The 24,023-nt window shown below is 40.5% G+C and overlaps 1 protein-coding gene across 1 annotated transcript; it reads left to right on the plus strand.

The window, feature by feature from the left end:
• Positions 1-1,217: 1,217 nt before the first annotated feature.
• On the plus strand, positions 1,218-23,839 carry Sgo2 (shugoshin 2). Its single transcript, XM_052749235.1, has 9 exons — positions 1,218-1,445; positions 4,993-5,065; positions 5,163-5,279; positions 7,368-7,543; positions 8,513-8,590; positions 11,244-11,329; positions 17,341-17,591; positions 19,093-21,963; positions 23,506-23,839. Exons 3-9 carry the CDS (start codon positions 5,165-5,167, stop codon positions 23,688-23,690), a joined length of 3,762 nt encoding a protein of 1,253 aa, XP_052605195.1. The 5' UTR covers positions 1,218-1,445; positions 4,993-5,065; positions 5,163-5,164; the 3' UTR covers positions 23,691-23,839.
• Positions 23,840-24,023: the final 184 nt, after the last annotated feature.

Raw genomic sequence — 24,023 nt, forward strand, 5'->3', positions numbered from 1 at the left:
AAAGATTTAAAGTTTCCTTCTTTATATCTAGGCTTTCTTTGTCCACTATTATTCCCAAATTCGATCAAATGGTTTTCACTGTTTCAGCTTTTTTCTTTTCATTTTGTTTTGTAAATTTTTTCAAAAGATGTTTACATATCTCCCTCTCGGCAAAAAATAAAATAAAATAAAAATGTATGTATAAAGCAAGCTGCCATTCCATAGACTCTTTAAGATGCAAAGTCATAATGTTCAAATGTCCTCAAATGATTAAAAAAATGTTAAAACATGAAGTTGGCCCCATTACCTTATGGTCAATTAAAAGACAAGGTATTTTAAAGTTTTTTTTTTAAAGATTTATTATTTTACTTTATATGTATAAATGTTTTGCCTGCATGTATGTAGGTGCACCATAATTGTATCTGGTGCCTGCAGAGGCCAGAAGAGGGTATCTGATCCACTGAAACTGGAATTATAGAGGGTTGTGAGTCACCATGTGGGTGCAAGGAACCGAACTGGGTCCTTTGCAAAAGCAACAAATGCTCATAACCTCTACTCCATCTCTCCAGCTCCCTATTTAATATGATGGAATTGAGCAAGTAATTTTACAGTTTCTCTAAATTTTTCATATATATTATTAATAATCTGTGAAAGGAACCCAACTGACTTAGAAAATAAAGAGACTTAACACGTTTTAAAATACAGTTGTGATAGTCAAAAAAGCCAGTCTTTGTGTACGCTGTTAAAAGGGAGTATCGCCGCTGCTCTTCCAAGCACAAAATGAGAAAGGCTTTTCCGTGAAGAGCCAAGAAGCGAGGGTCACCATGGGAAGGCAAAGACGCAGAAATTGGACGCAGGCAAGTAATCTCACAGTGAAGAACAACAGCACAAGCCCTGAGAAAGAGGTGCCCGTCAACCTTTCGGTCATCGGGTCGATCCGCGGCGGCGAATGCCTTTCCCACCAGAGTTGGTGGAAACACCTACCAGAGGCTCACAAACTCGGAAAGCCCTTTTCCTCGCCGCCCCGCCCCGCAGGGTGTGAGCCCCCGGCTCGCCCAGCCACGCCCACCCGGCTCTCCTCCGCGCGTCCCGCCCCTTCCGCCTCCCACTTCCGGGTGACGGCGCGCTTTTGCTCCTCCTTCTCGGAGTCCGATTGGCTGTCGCGTCGACCGCTAACCGCCGCGACGTTTAAACCCGAGCGAGTCCCGGTCTGGGTGGAAGGTGGAGCTCCCCGGGCGTGTGCCGGTCCCCGACGCTGCAGGGCCGGTAAGTCGGCGCCGGTGAGGCCGGCCGACCGGCCGGGCCGCCGCGGCGTGCGGAGCCCGAGCCCTCCTCCGCCGGTTCCCTCGGCGCCTCCCGTCCTCACCTCCGCGGCGGGCTCGCAGGGCCTGGAGAGCCAGGGCGGTAACCTCCGGTCTGCTCTTGAGACCCCTCGCTGGGCGAGGGGTCGAGCCTCCAGCTTTCAGGTCAGTGCCCCGAAGGCAGGGCAGGTCTCTAGGTCCCCGTGACCGGTCTGTACCGGGTCTGTAACGTCTGCTTGCCCTTCGAGAGCTCCGTAGGGATGCTCCCCTCCCGGGCTGGAGCCTCCGCCCAGCTCGTTTAGAACACAGAACTTAGAGCTTGGCTTGGATCTGGGACGCTGTCTAGACGAAGGATCTGATTCAGGAGAACTGGCCGTGGGATTTTGTTTTTAGATGGGGGGGAGACACGCTGGACGAGGGCTGCAGAGTAATGACGATAGCCCAGTCCCTTTCCGGGTACCTCACATCCATTAGCTCAGTACCTACGAGGGAGTTAGCCTTTATTTCCTGTAACTTAATATGCTCGGGGATTGAGACTTATAGATGTTAAGATCCTATGGATAAAATGTTCGAGCTGGGACACCCAAACAGTCCGAACCATTGCCCGCAATGTTTTGGTGTGTCTATCGTAACTCACCCTGGAACCATACCCCCAAGGGACCTGCTTCTGGCTCCTGTTAATGCCGCTTGGTGAAGTCATTGATGTGTAGGGAGGGGGTGGACTGGGCGGTTAAGGAAGACTCTAGATTCTAACACAAGCATTTGGATGCGCGATAACGCCATTTATTTAAGGGACTATGTCGATCAGCTAATTGGGGAGGAAAGTTAAGCTGAAATTTAATTTTTTTTTTTTTGGACTGGAGTATTTGAAAGACAGACTTGGTTTTTATATTTGGTTCCCTTTCAAGTGTGGTAGAGGCGACAGTTTATTGCTATGTGCTTTTATAGTCTACTGTCTATGGGATAGTAATCATGTTTGATTTTATTTTCTGGTCTGGGGTTATTTATTGCTTGTGTTCTTTTGGGTGTAGTTAACCTCTTTAGGTTGGAGTTTTCCTTCTAGTATATAGGGCTGGATTTATCTGTAGACAGATATTGCTTAAATTTGGTTTTATCATGGAATGTCTTATTTTCTCCGTCTATGGTGATTGAAAGTTTTGCTGGGTATAGTAGTCTGGGCTGGCATTCATGATCCCTTAGAGTCTGCAAGACATCTGTCCAGGTCCTTCTGTCTTTTAGAGTCTTCATTGAGAAGTCAGGTGAGATTCTAGCAGGTCTGTCTTTTTATGTTAGTTGGTCTTTTCCCCTTGCAGCTTTTAATATTCCTTCTTTGTTCTGTCTGTTTAGTGCTTTGATTGTTATGTGGCAAGGGTGCTTTCTTTTCTGGTCCAGTCTATTTGGTGTGCTGTGTGCTTCTTGTACCTGGATAGACGTGTCCTTCTTTAGATTAGGGAAATTTTCTTCTATGATTTTGTTGAAAATATTTTCTGTGCCTTTGACCTGGGTTTCCTTTTCCATCCTGTATTTCTGTTATTCTTAGATTTGGTTTTATCACAGTGTCCCAGATTCCTGGATGTTTTGTGCCAGTTTTTTAGACTTAACGTTTTCTTTGACCAAGGTATCTGTTTCTTCTATCATGTCTTCAGTGCCTAAGAGTCTCTCTTCCAACTCCTGCATTCTGTTGGTGAAGCTTGCCTCTGGTTCCTGCTCAAGTTCCTAAAATTTTAATTTCCATATTTCCATCTGTTTGGGTTGTCTTTATTGATTCTATCTCCACTTTCAAGTCTTGAATGGTTTTATTCATTTCCTTTCACTGTTCGTCTGTGTTTTCATAGATTTCTTTAAGGGATTTCTTCATTTCCTCTTTAAGGACCTCTATCATATTCATAAAGGCTGATCTAAGGTCTTTTTCTTGTATTTCATCTATGTTGGAATACCCAGGGCCTGCTGTGGTAGGGTTGCTGGATTCTGGTGAAGACATAATGTCCTGGCTGTTTTTGTGTTTTTACACTGGCATATATATAGGCCTCTGGGATTGGGAGAATTATAATAATTTTAGCTACTGATGTCTTGTGTTTGTTGGGTGGGTATTTTGTTCCTTGGTTTCTGTTTCCTCTCTGGTTCTTAGGAGAGTGTGGTGGCTGTGTGTTGCCTGGAGTCCTGATAGGTGTGGCCACTGGGGGTTCCAGGTAAAATGTGTTTCTGGGTATTGGGAGCTGACACGTAGAAATAGAGATGTGCTGGGGTGGGGTAGGGAGTCCACAGGAGGGAGGAAAGTGGGGTGTTTGGCCAGAATCTGTTTATTTCCCCGGGAATCGGGGCAGATAGTGAGGAGAGGCCACAGCAGAAGGTCTGCTGCAGAGCTGGATGAGACTAGGCTATTGGATTTGGGAGCAGAAGGAGAGGTGAAGGTCTGCAGTTAGCCTTTCCTGCTTCCTTGCTGTTTTATATTTTCCTTTGGCCACAACTTTAGAAGAATTGAGCTTTAATATTGAAACATTCCTGTGTGGGGACTTGTTCCCTGTTGCAAAAATTCCCCAAGCAGTCTTCCCAGTTATCGGCTTGACAGCTTCCAGCATCTGCTAATGCCTTCAAACATGACCATTTCAACATCGAGCAGATTCTTTTTCTGCTGAAAAGTTCTTCCATTTGTCCATATTCATTTCTGTCACAAATGTTTATCCAAGGAGCTGCTATGTGCCAGGCACTAAGAGTCAGTAAGAGTTCAGCAGCAGACAAATTTGACAGAAGTCTGCCCCCACTGAGCTTACATTTCAGTCGAAGACCGGTGATGAATTATTTTGAACTTGGAAGGCTCGTTAGGAAAGTGACATTTGAGCAAAGACCTGTGGCAGCCTTGCTCTAATCTCTGTTCCTGCCTGTGAAGATGCTTGTCATGGTACCAGGCATACCTAGATAAATGAGGATCTCATCACTGGATTCTTAAATTAAATCTGCCTGACTTTGTCATTTTCCAGCCTACAATAGGACCAGTTACAGGATGTGCAGAATTGGAGGAGGAAGATACGGATGACAGGAATCTCGGGATTCTTGTGATGAACATGAAAAGAATAGTGAGATAGTTCTGTGGCCTCGAGGCAGATAGTAGTGGAGCAGCTGAGTATCGGGGAGGTGGTGCAGGTGACAGGGTTTTATGGGTATGTGCAGGTGGGAACAGGGAGGCTGGTGGAGGGAATATAGGTTTGGAAGGTTAGTCCCATTCAAGCACATAGCTCAGCATCACCTGCACCTCAGTGAAGAGTTTTCTGATCTGTTTTCTCTGCCCAGACAGCATCAAACACTTCTCTAATATCTTGTGTGTTAGAGTCATTATTCTTGTCATATTGCATAATTATTTATCTTCCTGTTTTTGTTAGACTGTAAACCTGGAGAGCATAAATCTAGTAGACATAGGTACTCTAATCATTTCCTGTCTGTTCTTCCAGCCCTTTGCTGCTCCTTGAATTAGTCATTTCTTTTGTGCTTCCATTAAGCCCCTCTTACCTGCCTAAGGTTATGCTTTCGCATAGTAGCAGAACAGTGTCTGTCTCACGATGGATAATTCCTTCGTGACAGCAGGGACCCTATCTTGTCACCTCTCCCTAGCCCATAGTGTCCACCAGGTATATAGTTCAGGGTTGAATGGAAAAACAAAGTATTTACCTTTTTGGAATTCACTAGTTCTCTTCATTATATAAATTCCTATTTTCAGGTTTTATGCAAAGGACTTTGCAGATATTCATGTACACACTATATTTTAAGTCATCGTGGTTGCCCTTTAGAAGGTATCAGTTACCAGTTTACTTTTATTTTACTCTTATTAATCAGCATTGTAGTCCCCCACCCACCCTACCCCCATCCTTTCTTTTCCTTTCATTTTAGTGATGGAGTACCCACTGATGGAAGTTGACTCTGGAATTAAGAGACGAGTGAAAGACAGAATGACAAAGACGAAGTTGAATGTTTCTCTTGCTTCAAAAATCAGAACAAAAATATTAAGTAAGTGCCATTCATCTTGAGTTTCACTTACCTTTTACCTTTCTGAAGAATTGGTTCATTTACTATCTTATTTTAGCAAATATAGAAAACTACTAAAATGTTAATTGATACTTTTTCCATTTGATCTTTTTCCATGAAGTATGACAGAGCCGTACTTTTTCGTTTGGCTTTTAGCTCCTCTGCTAAATGGTTTTGCTAATTTACCCGTGGTGATAGCTGAATTGTAAGCAGTATGGCTGAGGTGTCCCCAAGTGGCTACCTCTTAGCCTGCAAAGACAGTGTTAACATGGCTTCTCTGGAAAAGAGCTAAACCAAGTAAAAGATTTGACTTGACGTGCTCTGGCAGGTAATGAGTAATCTATGATTTTCTATAGGCTAAAGCCACCAAGAAAGCATTATGCACTTTGGAAATGAGATTTTATGAGTCCTGGCAGTAAAATGTCAGGAAGGCAAACAAACAAACAAAACCTCACAAAAACAAAAACAAAACAACAAAAAAAAATGAAGGTAGGAAACTCCCCAGGATAGACTTTGGTTGCTCCTGCAGATTGTCTAAATGGTTTATGTCCATGTTGGCTACATTGGGGAATGTCTTCCATAGTGACCTTTTCTGCTGATGTCATACTCATGAAGTATGACAGAGCCAAGACTTCTGAGTATCTTTAAATCATGACATTCTCCTATCAGGATCTGTAGATAAATCTTGTGAATTAGCCATCCTCCCGCCATGGCCATTTCCTCCTTCATTTGTCAAGACCATTTGGAAAACAGCAGGAAAATATTATTCTTTTTAGCTTCTGGAAATCCTACCAGTTGTGGTCTGTTTCTCTTGGGTATGCCAAGGAGAGCAGAGTAAGACTACTCTGTGCCAAGATAGTCTCCTGCTATGGAGTCTTTTTCTTTTCTGATTTCCAAACTTTCTCTGAATATCTGAAAGGGTTATATTTAACAAAACATTTTTCTTTTTTAAAGATTTATTTATTCTGTCTATAGTGTTCTGTCTGCATGTATGCCTGCAGGCCAGAAGAGGGCGCCAGATCTCATTACAGATGGTTGTGAGCCATCATGTGGTTGCTGGGAGTTGAACTCAGGACCTCTGGAAGAGCAGCCAGTGCTCTTAACCTCTGAGCCATCTCTCCAACCCCAACAAAACTTACTTTAGTGAGATGTGTTAGCTCATGCCTGTAATTCCAGCACTCGAGAGACCAAGGCAGGAGGATCACAATTTTAAGGATAGCCTTTGACTGCATAGCAAGGCCCTGTCTCAAACTGTGTGTGTGTGTGTGTATGTGTGTGTGTGTGTGTGTGTGTGTGTGTGTGTGTGTGTGTGTGTTGCACTGTGGAGTAGGTAGATTATTGGCATGTAATAGAATGTAAATTCAAATTATGAAAATATAATTATGATTTAACTGTACTAAAGGGACATAATACTTTTAAGGTGAATATAACCATTAAATCCTCACGGAATTTCTTTGCTACCATTTCAGTAGTGATTTAAGTCATGTTGATATATTTCTTTTCAATAAAAAAGGTCAAGTTTAGATTGCAGTCAATTACTAGGAAAGGTATAATCTTTTGGATAGAGGTGAAGATCCCACAGGTCCTAGACAATCAGGCCTTTCATTTGAGGGTTAAGAAATGGTATTTGGGAGCATAGATGATTTTATTGAGTTGTGGAGCCAAGAAACCTCTGTAAACATTTCAGATTGGCTGCCCTAGCTCCTGTGGGTCTCCATTGAGAGCTGTTAGGTCAGCTTCCCACCCTGCTTCTAGTTGAGGTGGGAAGTGGGGCAGATGACAGTGTCACAGCTACCCTGGGACTGCTCTGTCTGCAATGCCGCCACTCTACCCAGCTGCATGCCTCAGCTTTTCATCTGCTCTCTACCTTTTCTTTCTTCAGCTTCAAACTCTGGCTCTATTTTTTTTCTCTAAAACTAGACTTGTATTGCCTTTCTTTTCCAACCGTCATTTGATATTTATAAAGTAAATTGCATTTTTTTCTGAAATTATTTTACTAAGGAATGTGAAATTTTATTAAAGAAATATAAAGTACAAGTTCAGTACTAACTTTTAAAAATATTTTTGCAGACAATTCTTCTATTTTCAAGATCTCTCTAAAGCATAACAACAGAGCATTAGCTCGGGCTCTAAGTAGAGAGAAAGAGAATTCTCGAAGAATTACTACTGAAAAGATGCTATTACAAAAAGAAGTTGAGAAACTGAATTTTGAGAATACCTTTCTTCGCCTAAAGCTAAATAACTTGGTATGGAAATTGTATTGTTTTGGCCTCTATATTAAAATAGAATCTTTTAACTATATTGCTATAGAAACGTTAAAAATGTTTTTTAAATTCCAGTTGTAGAGAATTATTGAAAGTCAATATGCCATGGAAGTCTATGCTAAAGGACAGGCACCTCTTGGTACTAGAATAGACATCATAAATCTTATTCTAAATGCATGCTGTGTGCTCTACAAACCAGTATAACACCATGATCAACATTTGATTGCTCACTGTAAGCAAATCTTGGCCCATTCATACATTTTTACATGGTGCGCATAATTTCTCTAATGAATTGAAGAGGGAATTCCTACAGTATTTCAGTTCTCCTAATCTTGCATTTCATTGGCTGCAAGAATGGAGTTTGTAGTCCTTTCTTCTTTCTTCCAACCTCCAACTACAGACAGAGCAATGAGAGCTGGTATTTAGCTAAGTTGTAACTGTAGTGTTAGGTCTAAAGTGAGTAGAAATTAATTTAAAATGGAAAAATGGCTATAATACTTTGATGATGAAGTTCATATTACTGACCAACTATGTGATATACAATTTTCCATGTGATATACAATAGTGAGAAAACAGAAAAATAAAAGAACACTTATAACTGATGTCATAAATGTTCACAGTATATCTGTGTGCATAGCTGTTTTGACTATTCATTACAGTAGCGCTTGAGCTTAGTGTGATTTCATTGAAAACAGCCATCAGGTGGGATTTCATGTCTGTAATCCCAGTAGTTTGGAAGCTGAGGCAGGAAGCTTGCCTTGAATTCAAAGCCAGTCCCTGGTATGTAGTAGTTAGTTCTAGGCCAGCCTGGGTTACAGTGTGAGACCTTGTCTCGAAAGCAACAATTTTTCAAACTGAGTCTTCTTACACTGATGCTATCCGTAAATGTCTGGTATCATTGTAACGAACTCCAGATCTTAATTAAAAGAAGTCTGTATTTTACCTACACAGAATAAGAAGCTTATAGAAATAGAATCCCTTGTGAACAATAATTTGATAACTGCGATTGAAATGAGCAGTCTCTCTGAGGTAAGTGAACTCATGTGAGTAGGGCCATTTTGTAGCTTTACTAAAGGTGGTTGAGATTAGTTCAACTGCATCTAGGTTAAGGGCTTCAACTGTGCAAAGAAATAACAGTAATCATGTATAATATCATTTTTATAATTGGTTATTGAAATTATTTCATTAGAATCCAATCTTGATTTAAAATAATAAATTAAACAGCTCTTTAGAACATAATGACCCACCAAACAGATCTAGAAACAAAACCTTAATAGAAATGTAGCATTTCAAGTTAGAAAAGAAATTTATTTTAAAATAAGACATATTAAAAATATGCCGGGCGGTGGTGGCGCACGCCTTTAATCCCAGCACTCGGGAGGCAGAGCCAGGCGGATCTCTGTGAGTTCGAGGCCAGCCTGGACTACCAAGTGAGTTCCAGGAAAGGCGCAAAGCTACACAGAGAAACCCTGTCTCGAAAAACCAAAAAAAAAAAAAAAAAAAAAAAAAAAAGAAAAAAAAAAATGTATTGGGGTGGAAAATAGAGGCAGATCCTACTGTATCTCAGTCTCTAAGATAAATTCTAGAAGATTACATAAAACAAACAACAGACAGACAGACAGAATCAGGGTAGGAACTGACATGGAGAAGTGAAGGAAACAGTTAGGTGAGATGTGGGGGAGTAGTCCCAGGAGCACTGCTTAGCTGGTGGTTGTGAATTGTGTGGCAAGCCTTGTCGTTGGTCCGTTGGTCCGTCCGTTAAAGTGTTATGTAAAAGCACTATTTCCAGAAGGGCTTGTTTCCCCTTGGTGAACTCAAAGGTAGCCGGGATTAGAAGGAAGAGTGAGAGTGGAGAGTGGGTGGGAACAGAAGCCAGAGACTGAAGGTGAGCTTGGAATCTTGCTGGCTCTTTCTTGGAATTGCTATCCAGCAGACAAGCTTGGAGTCCCCTTCCCCAGTTCCTTCTCATTGGAGTTGTTACCGACAGGAGGGCAAAGGGAAATACAGGCATGCTTTTAACTCTGGGACAGCATTTAAGAGCATAGGGTGAAGTCTCATAAAGTTTTATTCATTAGTTCGTAGATGTGGGGATGGGTGGGTGGGTGCCCACATGCCATGATGGGTTGTGGAGGTCAGAGAACAACTCGCAGGAGTTGGTTCTTTCACCGTCTTGGGAGACCTGGTATTGAACTCTGGTTATCAGATCTGTGTGTAGATGCCTGCTGAACCATCTTGCAAACCCAAAGTAAATCCTTTTTTTAAAGTCTTGCTGTACATATGGAAGTCAGGAAAAACGTTGGGTAGTTGATTCTCTCCTTCTACCTTAACATGATTCCAGGGGTTGAAGTCAGGTTATCAGCTTTCTTGGCAAGCACCTTTGTGCTGCAGTGGCTTAGGGATTGGCCTAACTAGAACAACTGGGAAAGAAGGAACAAAGGCACACAGTGAACCGCTCGGGTCAGGTGGACCATGCAGGCCGATGGAGATGGGCCACCAGCAACCCAGAAACAGCAGGAGGAGGAGGCAGGTTAGCTAGTCCAGGTAGCCGGCCTTGGAGGGGAGCAGTCTCAGACAGCCGAGGCCTGCTGTGCACACCGGGTTTAGCTAACAGTAAACTGTCCAGTTCATCCTGAGTCCGGAAAGCTGTGCCATCGTTCTCCCCTGCCCCGGGGGGCCTGGACTGAGGCGTTATCCCTCCCGTCAATAATGCACATCTCTCTGGGCTTCACCCACTGCGCCATCTCCCGGTGTTAGACACGTGGGTGTCCTTTGCTGTGAGTGCAGAGTACTTTCCTCACCTGTGTCCTTAGGTTTTCTCTTTTCTGGACTATTTTGCATCAGTATACAAAAAGCTTATTTAACTCATCTTGAAAGCAACAACAAAACCCACATCCCACTTCTCCGCTACTGTCTCAGTTTTACTTTGAGAGAGTTGGTCCCAAACTCCTTTCCCTTGAACCCCACCTCTAGGCTGCTCCATCGCTATAGCTCTTCAGGAAGGGAGCAGTGGTCCTAGTGATCCAAGGTCCCGGGGCAATGGTCGGTCCTCAGGCTGATTTAGCACTTCCAGGATACCGCACTCCACAAGATCTTCCCCCACCTCTCCGCCTGTCCTTTCAGCCTGTTCGTTGGTTTCCCTCCCCAACTGCTAAGTTTTCAGTGTCCAAGACTCAGTCCTTAGATTTCTCTTTTCTATCTATACTCATTCCCACTAAGTAATTTCACCAGTCTTTGTTTTAATTAGTAACATGTCCTGGTAACTCCCAAATGTGTGTTTCCATGCTATATAACACATATGTAGTAGACATGAAGACATTTTGTATATAGCTGTAACTATCTCTGTGTGTGTGTGTTTGTGTGTGTGTATACACATTTTTATTTCTATTTATGAAAGTTTAGAAGGTTACTTAACAAAAATACCAGGAGTGATTATCATTGGAATATTACTCTTATCTTTATACTGTACTTATTCAACTGTTAAAGGCTGAAGTAAAGGCTGGGTAGCTCAGGGGGAGAATAGTTAGCTGGCATGCACAGGGTCCTGAGGTAATCCACACGTACACAGTACAAGAATTGTTTTGTTCTGTTTCTGTTGGTGTCCTGCTATGATTTACTATTTTAATGACAAGTCTGATATGATAGACTACTTCTTACCATTTTTTTTTGTTTTATTCAAAACTAGTTCCATCAGGGCTCCTTTCTCCTGTCAGCAGGCAAGAGGAAAAGGATCAGTAAACAGTGCAAGTCCGTGCGCCTGCCGTTTGCAAGGTAATTGTTTCAAGCTTGGGTGAACACTGGACTACATGTCCCTGCCTCAGAAGATGCTAGATTGGGCTTTGAGTGCTTTTAGTTAGTTACTCACATCCTAAAACCAGAAAAACAATTTGAGATAAACAGTTTATACCATCAATTTGTTGAATTAGGCATTTTCATAGACTTCCGTTTAAACTTCAGCGTAGTTACCTGGGCTAGAGTGACCCTGGCTTAGAGCACAGACTCCATCAAACACTGTCAGTGTCCTCTTGCTCAGCCTGTAGCTGTGCTGCTCAGGTGGAAACGCCTTGTGTGTGGTGTCCTGTTGAGGCTGGGTCTTCAGGACTCTGAGGAAACTTTGTCCTCAGATGCAGATAAACTGAGTTCCTCTATAGTAGTTGCTACTTTGAATGACTTTGCTTCTGGCCTCTTTCCACTTTTAACATCATGTATACTGTACTGCCCTAACCTTTGAGGTTAACTCTCGTTTTGGCTATTCTCTTGTCTAAAGTCTCTTTTTTTGATTGATTTGGTTACAAGTCATCAAAGTACCCAGTTTCAAACCTGACATATTAAAACATAAATGTTGAGTCTGAGAGATGTGCCATGACTCAGAATGGATGGCAATGACTAGAATCTTTCCATCTGTTTTACTCAGTGTCTCTGGTATATGACTTACTAAGTCTGATGTTTTTATTTGTTTAAGTATTATAAGCTCTGTATATTACATAGTGCATATGTAGACATGAATTGCCTAAGTGTAAAGATCTTGCATATGTGTGGCTATATGCATGTGTACTATTCCTATGCGTAGCAGAAAATGAGAATGTGACTTCACGAAGCATCAGCAGTAATTATAGTTGTCCATTGGGTAGCTCGGTTAAGGGAGACTTTGCATTGTAGTAGAAACATTAAACATTAGACATTAGACACATAGAGACATTTAGGTGTGAACTCCTAGCTCTGCCACAAGAGGAAAAGAATGCTCATCTCATGTCACTGAGGTCACTTTCTATCTACTCTAGTTTATTCTGTTGATGTATCTCTTGTCTGTACTGTTACCACTTGGTGCCAGTACATTTTATTAGTGTATTTTTAAAATAATAAAATTGTATTGTCTGATGTAGCTAAATGTTTTCCTGCCTGGCCCACAGTCAGGACAAATCTCTCTCACCTGCCAGTCCCACAGCCACTCAGACCCGACCAAGTAAACACAGAGACTTATATTGCTTACAAACTGTATGGCCGTGGCAGGCTTCTTGCTAACTGTTCTTACAGCTTAAATTAATCCATTTCTATTAATCTATACCTTGCCACGTGGCTTGTGGCTTACCGGTACTTTACATCTTCCTTGTCCTGATGGCGGCTGGCAGTGTCTCTGACTCAGCCTTCCACTTCCCAGCTTTATTCTCCTCCTTGTCCCGCCTATACTTCCTGCCTGGCCACGGGCCAATCAGTGATTTATTTATTGACCAATCAGCAACACATTTGACATACAGACCATCCCACAGCAGTCTGATACCTTTATTTTTTCAAGAATACATTGGCTGTCGTGCATTTATTGTTTCAAATACATTCAAATGCAGCTGGGTGTGTTGGTGCACACCTATAATCCCAGCACTTGGGAGGGCGAGGCAGTATAATCTCTACAAGTTTGAGGCCAGCCTGGCCTACAGTGAGTTCTGGACCAGGTTGTCTCAATAAACAAACCAGAAAACCACAATCAAGTATGTTTACTTGCCATCCAGAAAATTTCATTGTATCCTTTAATGAAATTTTTTTGAAATATTATATACATATTAAAGGCAAGTTTTCACAAGTGAACGGCATTATATGACTATACCCAGACCCTGAAGAAAGAAAAAATGTTATCAGTAATCTCAGATATCCCTTTAGCTTCCTCTCTAATCATCACCCAAATGCCTACCTAAACATTCTGACCTTAAAACATCATACATTGATTTTGTATGCTTTTTGAAATTCCTCTAATGATTGAAAAACAAAAAATCAAAAAAACTTTTAAAAGGTATAACTTCTTTGGGGCTGGAGAGATGGCTCAGCAGTTAAGAGCACTGGCTGCTCCCAGGGGACCCAAGTTCAATTCCCAGCACCCACATGGCAGCTTACAACTGTCTATAACTCTAAGATCTGACACCCTCACACAGACATACATGCGGGCAAAACACCAATACACATAAAATAAAAATAAATAAAATTTTTAAAAAATATGACTTCTTTTGCTCAGCATTATATTTGTAAAAGTTATTTACATTGTAGCTGTAAGTCACCCTTAATGCTATACAGTAGTCCAGTGCATCTCCATTCTTCTGCTATTCTGCTGGTTTTCCAGTGTTGATCTGTAGGAATATGGCCACCACATACAGATTATAGATGTCTCCTGCTTGGTGAGTAAAGGGACGTTCTATTTGGTATATACCTAGTACCTACTTACCTACTTAGCTAAGGAGCAGAATTATTGGAGATGTATATATGGCTTTAGGAGAGACTACCAAATACTTTCTGGAGTAGGCTCCTAGCAGCTGTGTGTGAGCATTCCTGTCCTATAGCCTCAGTGTGTATGGTATTAAGTTCAAGTTTTCATTTTTACCTCCCTGATGACAAAGAAAGTTAAGTATTTCTTTATATGTGTTCTTTGAGTTGTATTTATTTATTTTACTTTGTGTATAACAAGTATTTTTTTTACTTTCTGGCTTGAATCTTTTCTTTTATCTCCTGGGGATATTTAAATGAACAGGTCTTCACAAAGCCTGGTTTGTGTGTGTGTGTGCATGTGCATTGTTTCTTCCCAATGTTCTGGTTAATACTTTCTGTGACCCTTTTTTGATCTTTATTGATTACAGAGTCATTATTCTATTTCCTACCAAAAGTGTATTATCTTTCCTTTCACATTTTTATTTTTAAGAATTGTTTTATTATTAGTGTGTGCATGATAAGGATAGAAAGGTGCTTGTGTGTGCCACGGCATAGATGTGGAAGCCAGAGAACAGCTTCATGGAGCTAGTTCTCCCCTTTGGTCTTCATGTGGGTCCTGGGGATCGAACTCAGGTCTCCAGCCTCGTAAGTGCTTTATGGACACGGTCATCTCACCAGCACCCCCTATCCCATCTAGATCCTCAGTCTGTGTAGAATTGGAGGTATGATGTGAGGGAAGGGACACAGTTGTTATTGTTGTTTTGGTTTTTAGTGTGGGAATCTCATTGGCTTTGTACCATTTATTGAAAACACTGTCCTTTCCTAACCTGACGGCCATTCCGTCTGTATCATAACGAGCTGACTGGATGAGGATGTAAGAGGCTGTTTCTGAATTCATTGTTCTGATATGTGGGCCTTCTCACTGCCATGCTGCCCAAATTAGTAGTTTTCACATAAGCCTTGTTTCAGTCTGGGTCTCGAATCTTATCCATTCTTTCATTTTTCAGTATTAGTATTCTTGGCCCTTTGCATTTTGGAAGTAGTTTATCAATTTTGCATACCCACCCTCCAACCCCCCAAACATAAAGGGAGAGTTCGAAATTTGACTGGGAATGTGTTCAGCTTGAGGAAAAGATATTTTATACAGTTGTTTATCTATAAGCACGATGTACTACTTGGTCTACTTAACTATTATGTATGTTCTCCGTATGTTCCGTAGTTTCCTTTCTCTCTCTCTCTCTCTCTCTCTCTCTCTCTCTCTCTCTCTCTCTCTCTCTCTCCCCCCTCCCTCCCTCCCTCCCTCCCTCCCTCTCTCTCTCTCTCTCTCTCTCTCTCTCTCTCTCTCTCTCTCTCGCTCTTTCTTTCTTTTTTTAGGTTTTTCAAGACATGGTTTCTCTGTGTAGTTTTGGTGCCTGTCCTAGATCTCGCTCTGTAGACCAGGCTGGCCTCGAACTCATAGAGATTCACCTGGCTCTGCCTCCTGAATGCTGGGATTAAAGGCGTGCGCCACCCGCCACCCAGCTTATGTTCTGTAGTTTTCTATACAAAGTTACTCCATATCCTAGGTTCTTTCCTACTTGCTTGATATTTTAATATTGTGCTAAATGAATTTCTTTGTTTTGATTATTTGGGTTAGGATCTCATGTAGCTGAGGTTGGCCTTGAATTCCTGTTCTTCCTGCCTCCACTGCTAGAATGCAGGAACTATAGACATGTACCAGGACACTTGGTGCTCTTGTTTCTGAATTTCGTGTTCTTCATGATATTAGTTTGCAAAAATGCAATTAATTTTCAGATACTGGCTTTGTTTCAATTGAACTTGTTATTCTAACATTTTGTTGGGGCTATTTCTTTGAATTTTCTATGAATATACTTTTTGTTATTTGTGAATAAGCATCATTTTCTTTCTTCTTAGCTCCCTAATTTGTAAGCCTTCTATGTTTTCCTTTTTCTTACTTTATTACAATAGTTACTTGTTCAAAGTTGGATAAAGTAATAACAGCAGGCATTCTTACTGTATTTCCATTGTTTGATATGATGTGAGCACATAGATTTTCTAGATTTTGTCAGATTAATAAAGTTCCAGGCTGAGGCAAAATATCACAAGATCAAGGCAAGCTAAAAGCTGGACAGAGTTATCTAAGCCCACAGTTGTTGTTCGTTCATTATTATTGTGGGGTGTGTGTGTATGTGTGTGTGTGTGTGTGTGTGTGTGTGTGTGTGTGTGTGTGTGTGTACCACAGAGGAGTTTGTCCAGAGGTCAGAGGACAGTTTTCACGGTCATCCCTTCCCTTCCACTGTGGGTTTGAGGGACGGAACTCAGGTCCTCAGACTTGCATGGCCGCCACTTCACCCAGTGTGCCGTCTCACTGTCCCTCAGCCTGCAGGTTTTTGTCAAAAACTTTTTGATAATGTCCCATTTCTCTTACTAAAAATAGGGATATTCAGACTTCCTATTTCTTTGTCAGGTTTTTAACTTTTCTTTAAAGAATTCTTTCATTTCTCATTTCTCAATCATCTAAAAAGTCAAATTATAATGAATCAAGTGCAGCCATTCTGCACAGTAAGACTGTCTTAGAAAAAAGCAAAACACATGAAAATCCCTTTGTTCCTAGTTGCTGAGTTTCTTCATGAGCTGTTGAGTTAACCAAGTGCTTTTCCTGTTGCTGTTTAAAAGACGACTTTTCTGTTAGCATAGTGAACTTTTAATGTTCTTCTAGTCATATAATGGAATACAGTGATTGGTTGATTATTAGTAGTAGTGGATGTATTTGTACACGATGTGTGTATGGGGGTGCAAATGCATGGCATGTCTGGAGGTCAGAGAACAACTTTGTGGAGTCTCTACTTTTGCATGGGTTTTAGGGATTGAACTCAGATCATCAGGCTTTGCATGGCTAATCTGTTTACCTGCTGGGCCGTGTCTCTCAGGGATCTGTTTTTGAATATTAAGCCATAATTGCATTCCTTTTCTGTATCACAAAATCCTTATTGTTGTTTTAAAGGTGCTTTGCATGTGTGTTATAATGAAAATAATTCATAATTTTCTTTTATTGCAGTTATATTTCAGGTTTAGGTATTTGGATTGTGCTAATTGATGAGTATTCTTTTCTGTTTTCTGGAAGTATATCATAAAGCATTATTTTTCTTTAAAAGCTTGAGAAAAGTTATCTAAGCCTATAGTTTTCATGTAGAGAAATTTTGAGAGTATCTCATTTCTTTTTAAAATATCTTTATTATCTTTAATTTTGTGTGCAAGTGCATGTGAGTGCAGATACTCAGAGACTAGAGGCAAATCCTTCTGGAGCTGAGTTATGAGTAGCCTTGAGCTGCCCAGTATGGGTGGTAGGAACAAAACTCAGGTCCTCAGGAAGAGTGAGTAGTTCATGTTCTTAATGCTAGGCTATCACTCCAGCTGGTATCCCATTTCTTTAAGAATCCCCGTTTTGTTTATCAAGTGTTTACTTTTTCTTCAAATAATTTTTACATTTTTTTCTAAATGGTCAGATTATTGGCATGTATAGTGATATCTTTTTCTTTCTACATAATTTTTGTAAAACATAGAATTTCTCATTTCATTTTCACTTGCCTTAGGGTTCCATTAACTTCAGAAAATGATGATGATGATGATGATGATGATGATGATGATGATGGTAAATGGAAAACAAAGGGTAACAACAGAATTACATCAAAGACATCACCTGATATTACCTCTTTGGTATCAAGACAATCTTTGTCCTTACAGCAGTGTACTTTGGAAGTATTACTTCCTAAGGAAGATAATCAGAATACATGTGCCTCAGGTTATTCAGAACATACTTCTAGTGTTGATGTACTTCCTAAAGGTAAGATTGTTTTGAAAACTTTATCTAGTTGTTCATCAGATTTTCTTGAGGTTAACAGTATCTAAAAAACTCATGAGTTAGTGTCTTAGTTAGGGTTTCTATAGCTGTGAAGAGACACCATGACTAAGGTAACTCTAATAAAGGAAAACATTTCATTGAGGTGGCAGCTTACAATTTCAGTGGTTTAGTCCATTTCATCATGGTGGAAAATGGCAGCATGCAGGTAGACATGGTGCTGGAGAAGTAGCTGAAAGTTCTATATCTTGCAGGCAACAGGAAGTGAACTGTGTCACTGGGCAGTTTCTTGAGCATAGGAGACCTCAAAGCCCACCCCCACAGTGACACACTTCTTCCAACAAGGCCACATACCTCCTAATAGTGAGATTTTGGGGACCGATTACATTCAAACTACCACAGTTAGGTAGGTCTCTTGTATTACTAACATGTATTTGCTAACTTCTACCATTTAAAACTACTGGTGAAGTTAGAAACTACTGTTAGTCTAAAAGTAGTCTTCAAAAATGAGCAGGACTAAGCCTTCCATTTTGTTTAGCTTGTGATTTGAAAAATACTGTTACATTGATTTGGTCTATCTGGGTGTCTAGATGGATAGAGTGACTTTTTCAAAATCATAACCAGTTAGTTTTGATTGTCAGCCTGACGTAATGTAGGGAAGAGACTCAGTGAGAGATTGTCAAGATCAAGTTTGCCTGTGGGCATGTCTCTGGAGGATTATCTTGATTGCATTGAGTTGGAAGACTTGCCCCCTGTGGGTGGCACCATTCCCTAGGTAGGAGATCCTTAACTGTTCAAGAGTGGAGAAGGCAAGGTGAGTACAAGCATGCATCATTCACTGCTCTCTTCTCTTGAGTATGGATGTGACTGTCTGCTTTAAGTTCCTACCACTTTGCCTTCCTAGCAATGATGGACTATAACCAGAATTGTGAGCCAAATAAACTCTTCCTTAAGGTGTTAGTGTCTGTGTATTTTATCAGAGCAACAGAAACGAAACTGATAGTGCTAATGAACTTGAGTAATAACTTAGTGAGAAAACATGGTGATGCATCTCATATACATGGTCTTACATATTTGTTACAGATTTTCAGACTGGAATACGGAACCCTAACTGTTAAGCCTAGAGTGTGGTATTTTTCATTTCCACAGTCATGCTGATAAAAATTAATTAGAATAATTGGAGTACTCACATGTCACATTTTACATCTGAATTCATGGAAAATGCATACTACTGAGCATTCACTCAGCCTCTGCCCCAAGATTAGAATGGAGTATATCCAACAATGGGGCCATTACTACTTCTAGAGCTAAAGGAGATCAGTAAACTCAAATAATAGCAGTAACTCCGATAAGGCTAATTTTTATCAGCATGAATTCTGAATAATATAATGATCTGAGAAGAACAGATTCTCAGAAATCCTCTCTGAAAAAGTTAAGCATGTTTTGTTTACTGTAGCTTAATACTTTCTATTTCTTTATTTTGCAGAAATCCATTATGACTCAGATCAGAGTCCTAAGAATTCTCTAAGTGAGATGAAAACTGCCCCGTCTACCAGCCTCAAAAGGGAAAAGCCATCACTTAACAATGTGACTGAGAGGAGGAAGCGTGGGTCTTCTCCTGCAGAGAATCTGTATGTGACAGATTTAGAGCACCAGCAGATTTCAGGTCCAGGATTCAGTTGGAATAATGAGATAAATGGTCGTGCTAGTGAAACCAGTAATAAAATACAAAAACATCCACAGTGTTTTCCGAACTTACCTTCTGAGTCTGCCAGCGCCCCCAGTGCAAAGCACATGGAGATAGTGCAGAACACTGATGACTTGCAGTTGCAGAAAACTGTGTACGAAAATGCTGACATGGATTTAACCGCTAGTGAAGTAAGCAAAATCATTACAGTCTCAAAAAGCAATAAAAATCAAAGTAAGAAAAAGACAGATTGTGGAAAGGAAACTTTCAGAAAAGTGAAAGATCCAAGCTCTGAAAAAAGGAGAGAAAGATCAAAGAAAAACTGTAAAGGTAGTTCAGAAATGGGTGCCGAGGAAAAGATTGAAAACAGACCAGAAAGAGGCTCTGCTGTCCTAGATGACAGAGAGGATTCAGAAGCTCCGAATTGTATTCCCAATACTGAACAGCCACCTCCGGCAAACGTGCTGAAGGAAATAACCCTCCAGAGCAGCGTGGAGCAAGAGAACACACAAACTAAAAAGAGGAAGCAAACACATACGACAGACGAGCAGGAAGAGGCATACCCTTTCTCTCAACTCCTTCAAGACAGTGAACTGGATCAGTGTCAGAACGCCCTACATTGTAATAGAGGTAAACCTTCTCGACAGACATTTGTGATTCATAAATCAGAAAAAGATAACTTATTTCCAAGCCAAAAGGATGAAGAGACCAGTTCTGGAAACCTACAGGTTGCAAATGAATTTCATATAGCTGATCTTTCCACCAAAAATAATGAAAATGTATGTGACTGTGAGACCCAGACTATGTTGGACTTGAAAAAGTATGTCAATGCTCAACAAAATCAATCAAAAATAGATAAGCCTAAGCAGAAAATAAACCGGAGGACAAAAATAATTTCTAGTATGAACCAAATATATGAGGATAGTGATAAAGATATTCATGTTCTAGAAAAGGCTAACTTTCCCCTCCAAGTGACTAAAGAGACCACCTATGGAAACATAGAAGCTTCAAAAGAATTTGAAGCACCTCCACTTTTCACAAGAAACAATGGAAACTTACGTGACTATAAGACCCAGAATATTCTAGATTTGCACAAGCAGATCACTAGTATACACCCTGCTCAGAATGAGTCCCATATTAGCAAGATCCCTAGGCAGAAGGTAAATCGCAAGACAGAAATAATCTCTGGAGTGAATCGTTTTAGTAATGACAGAGGTGTTCATTGTTCAGAAAAGGACAAGGCTTTCTTACCTCAAAAGGATAAGGACATCCCTGGAACCTTGAGAGACTTAAGTGAGTTTGAGATGCCTGCTCTTTGTGACAAAGATAGCACAAAGTTAGTTGATTATACGACTCAGACGTTCCCTAATATGCAACCTGCTTGTCACAATGATTCAAAAGTAGATAAGAAGCCCAGACCAAAGGTACATCGAAAGACAGAAGTAATTTCTAAAATCAACCAAATACATGAAAGTGATGGAGGAAGTGTACATGACCCATTAAATAAGGAGCTCTGTCAGAAGGTTAATAAACCAGAAAGTATTTCCCAAATGAACCAAGTATATGAGAATATTAATGAAGATGTGAATGCCTTTCAGAGCTATCTCAAAGATCAAAATGTTATGAATTGTTACCATGGAGAAATCAATAGTAATAAAGAGGAAAATTGTGATTCAATTCCAGATCCTTGCGAACTAGTTAAAAAACAAAGGAAAGAATTACCAGGTAGAGCAGAGAACATTTTGACAGGCGATAAGAACAAAGGCATTTTGCAGTTAACAGATTCTCCACAGAAGTCTGTCACCTTAGAATCTGGATTGCACCATGATACTAATGAAGTAGATTCTGGTCCTGGAGAACCAGCTAACCTGTCAAAAAGCCAGAAACAAAACACTGTGGGTTCACTGGAAGATGCCTTCTCTGTGGGTGTGGCCGAAGGAGGAAACCGCCCAGCCAAAAGAGATAATAAACTGACATCCAAATCAAAGAAAAGAAAGACTCCCCTAGATCTTTCTTCAGATACCCATGGGGTTTTGACAGGTGATGTGAACAAAGATATTTTGCAGTTAATAGATTCTCCACAGAAGTCTGTCACCTTAGAATCCGGATTGCACCATGATACTAATGAAGTAGATTCTGGTCCTGGAGAACCAGCTAACTTGTCAAAAAGCCAGAAACAAAGCACTGTGGGTTCACTGGAAGATGCCTTCTCTGTGGGTGTGGCCAAAGGAGGAAACCGCCCAGCCAAAAGAGATAATAAATTGACATCCAAATCAAAGAAAAGAAAGATTCCCCTAGATCTTTCTTCAGATACCCATGGAACGGTGGAAATAACACCCAACACTGACCACACAAAGTCAGTTGACTCCCAACAGACTGATAAGGAAAACTATTTGGAGAATGAAAAAATTGCCAAGAGTAAACCAGACTTTTACACAAAGGTGTTGAAACCTTTATCTCAGATACGTTCACCTAATATAAAGAATTCTTCCTTGGACAATATGTGTGAGAGTTCAGTACCGCTGAGTATTTCTTCTAGTAAAAATCTGATGATGGAAGAAAATTCTTCCCTGGAGAGTGTGTGCATCTTTCCAGTAGGTGATGGTGCTCATGGAAAGATAAAGGAGAGGTCTCATAAGAGCTGCCGCAGAACACAGAAGTCGGGAATAGGTAGGCCAGAGATTTAGAATTAGATTCTCTTCACTTAACTAGTGATGTATTTTCTATTGAAATGGGCATTTTTGCAAAAATTTTAGAACAGTATATGACTGTATGTTTAGAAAGAGAAGAAATGAAAGTTTTGTACATTGAGAAAGTAACAGATTATCTTCAGCATTTGAAATATAAAACCTGATTTAGCTTTTACTACCAAGTTATCCAATAATGGCTTTAGGCAGATAACGTCTCTCTTCATGTGTTTGAAGGGAATTGAATGTTTTAAATGCATATAATAGGGAATTGAATTTATTCTACGTAAGACAATGGCAAAGTTTGTAAGGTGGGGCTCGCTCCAGGGGCATACATTCAATGTGGTCAGAGCAGCTTTAAGACCACCTCCTTTTCCTCAGCATGCGTGCATATAAATGTAAGGTTAGCAGATGCAGTGTGTGGTAAGTCGTTTACAAAGCAGACAGGAAGCTAAGAGATAGTGCGAAATTTTGATGAGAGGAAACTGCACAGATGAAATCAAGTAGGAAGCATTTTAGACTAATGGACAAGTAAGACTTTTAGTATTAGTGTTTACTTTTGTTTAACCCTGGTTATTAAAATAATAGTGTAAATAAATCAAATCAGGAGAGGAAACCCTCTGAGAATGGCAGTCACCATTTACCATGTATACACAGACTTGAGTCTATGAACATATCTGTAAACATATACTTGATATCAGACTTTATATAAAACTACTGATCCCACTTCTTCCTGAATGTCCAGTCACAAACATTTCCTTTGTCATCAGAGATTTTATACCATTAGACATTCTTATGTAAAAGTTTTTCTACTTGGGACCAACATTTCAGTGTGTCTATAGAACACTAGAATTTTTAGCCTAAGGCTAATCTAGATAAAAGGGACCCAAGGTAGAAGAATTACAAGAGTCTGGGTGGTAGCATATGTTAAAGCAATAACTCATCTTTGTCTGCCTCAAGGTGATTTCACACACTGAGTAACCAGAGCTGTATGTGTGAATGAGTATGCAGAGTATGGTGTGGGTTTATAAAGTGTTGAATCATGAAGAGCTTTTGTGATTTTAGAGCTAAAGTATTGTAGGCCTTAGAGTCGGGGTGAGGGGCTCTCAATTGAGAAAATACCTTCTGTAGGCAAATCTGTAGGGCATTTTCTTGATTAATGATTGATGAGGGAAGGCCCAGCCCATTGTGGTCCTGGGTTCTGTAAGAAAGCAGGCTGAACAAGCCATGAGGAGCAAGCCTGTAAGCAGCTTGCCTGCCTCCAGGTTCCTGCCCTGACTTCCTTCAGTGAGTGATGGTCAACGAAGTAATCCCTGACCTACCCAAGTTGCTTATGACATCAATAAAAACCCTAAATAAGGCAATTGGTTTGTTTTACATTTTCATCCCCTTTTCCTCTCAGAATTGATTTTTTAAGTTTTAAAATTTGTTTTCTTTGATTGGTGAACTGTATTTATTTACTTCATAGTTGTTTTCATATCTTTATATTTGCATTTACAAATATTTGTGAAAACATTCTTTTTAGGTAGAGAACCATTCCAGGACTTGGTGGGTAGCAGCAGTTCTGTTCCAAGTAGCAGTGCTGACCCTGAGAGTGAGTCGGAAGTGCCGCCTGCAAAGCTGCCCAGAAGGAAAAGACAGTGCACGCCCCTCAACCTGCGGGAGCCCAACCTCGTGAGGCAAGTGTGCCAGTGCTGGTCCCTGGGCTGAGAGGGCAGTTTGCCCGGATTAGTGCTGAACCCTCCGAGTATCACCGAAACATGCGCAGTGTGACACAGTAGGAAATCACAATGAACATTTGTTCTTCTCCTTTTTCTTTTTGCTCTGGTTTTAAATTAGTTTCATTTAATTTCCATCTTACTACTGTCATTTAAAAACTTTAATTGGTAGCTATAATTTTTTAAAATTTGTTGAATACAATTTACCAACCACTGTTTTCACAGCTATTACCCACGTTTATTTCCTGCGTTGCTCCCTAGAAATCAGTGTGGTTTATTTTTCCTTTGGTCTCAAAGAGAAACAGCTGTTTTCTTAATTGTTTTT

The sequence above is a fragment of the Peromyscus californicus genome, unplaced genomic scaffold, assembly GCF_007827085.1.
Source record: "Peromyscus californicus insignis strain IS unplaced genomic scaffold, ASM782708v3 Scaffold_21__1_contigs__length_65335640, whole genome shotgun sequence".
In the NCBI taxonomy this organism is placed as follows: Eukaryota; Metazoa; Chordata; class Mammalia; order Rodentia; family Cricetidae; genus Peromyscus; species Peromyscus californicus.

What these genes read in the sequence shown, in the direction of transcription:
- Sgo2 (XM_052749235.1), top strand. Translation starts at nt 5,165, where the DNA reads ATGGAGTACCCACTGATGGAAGTTGACTCTGGAATTAAGAGACGAGTG. An exon ending in AATCAGAACAAAAATATTAA is followed by an intron (nt 5,280 to 7,367) that starts GTAAGTGCCATT and finishes ATATTTTTGCAG; the next exon opens with ACAATTCTTCTATTTTCAAG. An exon ending in GTGCGCCTGCCGTTTGCAAG is followed by an intron (nt 11,330 to 17,340) that starts GTAATTGTTTCA and finishes CACTTGCCTTAG; the next exon opens with GGTTCCATTAACTTCAGAAA.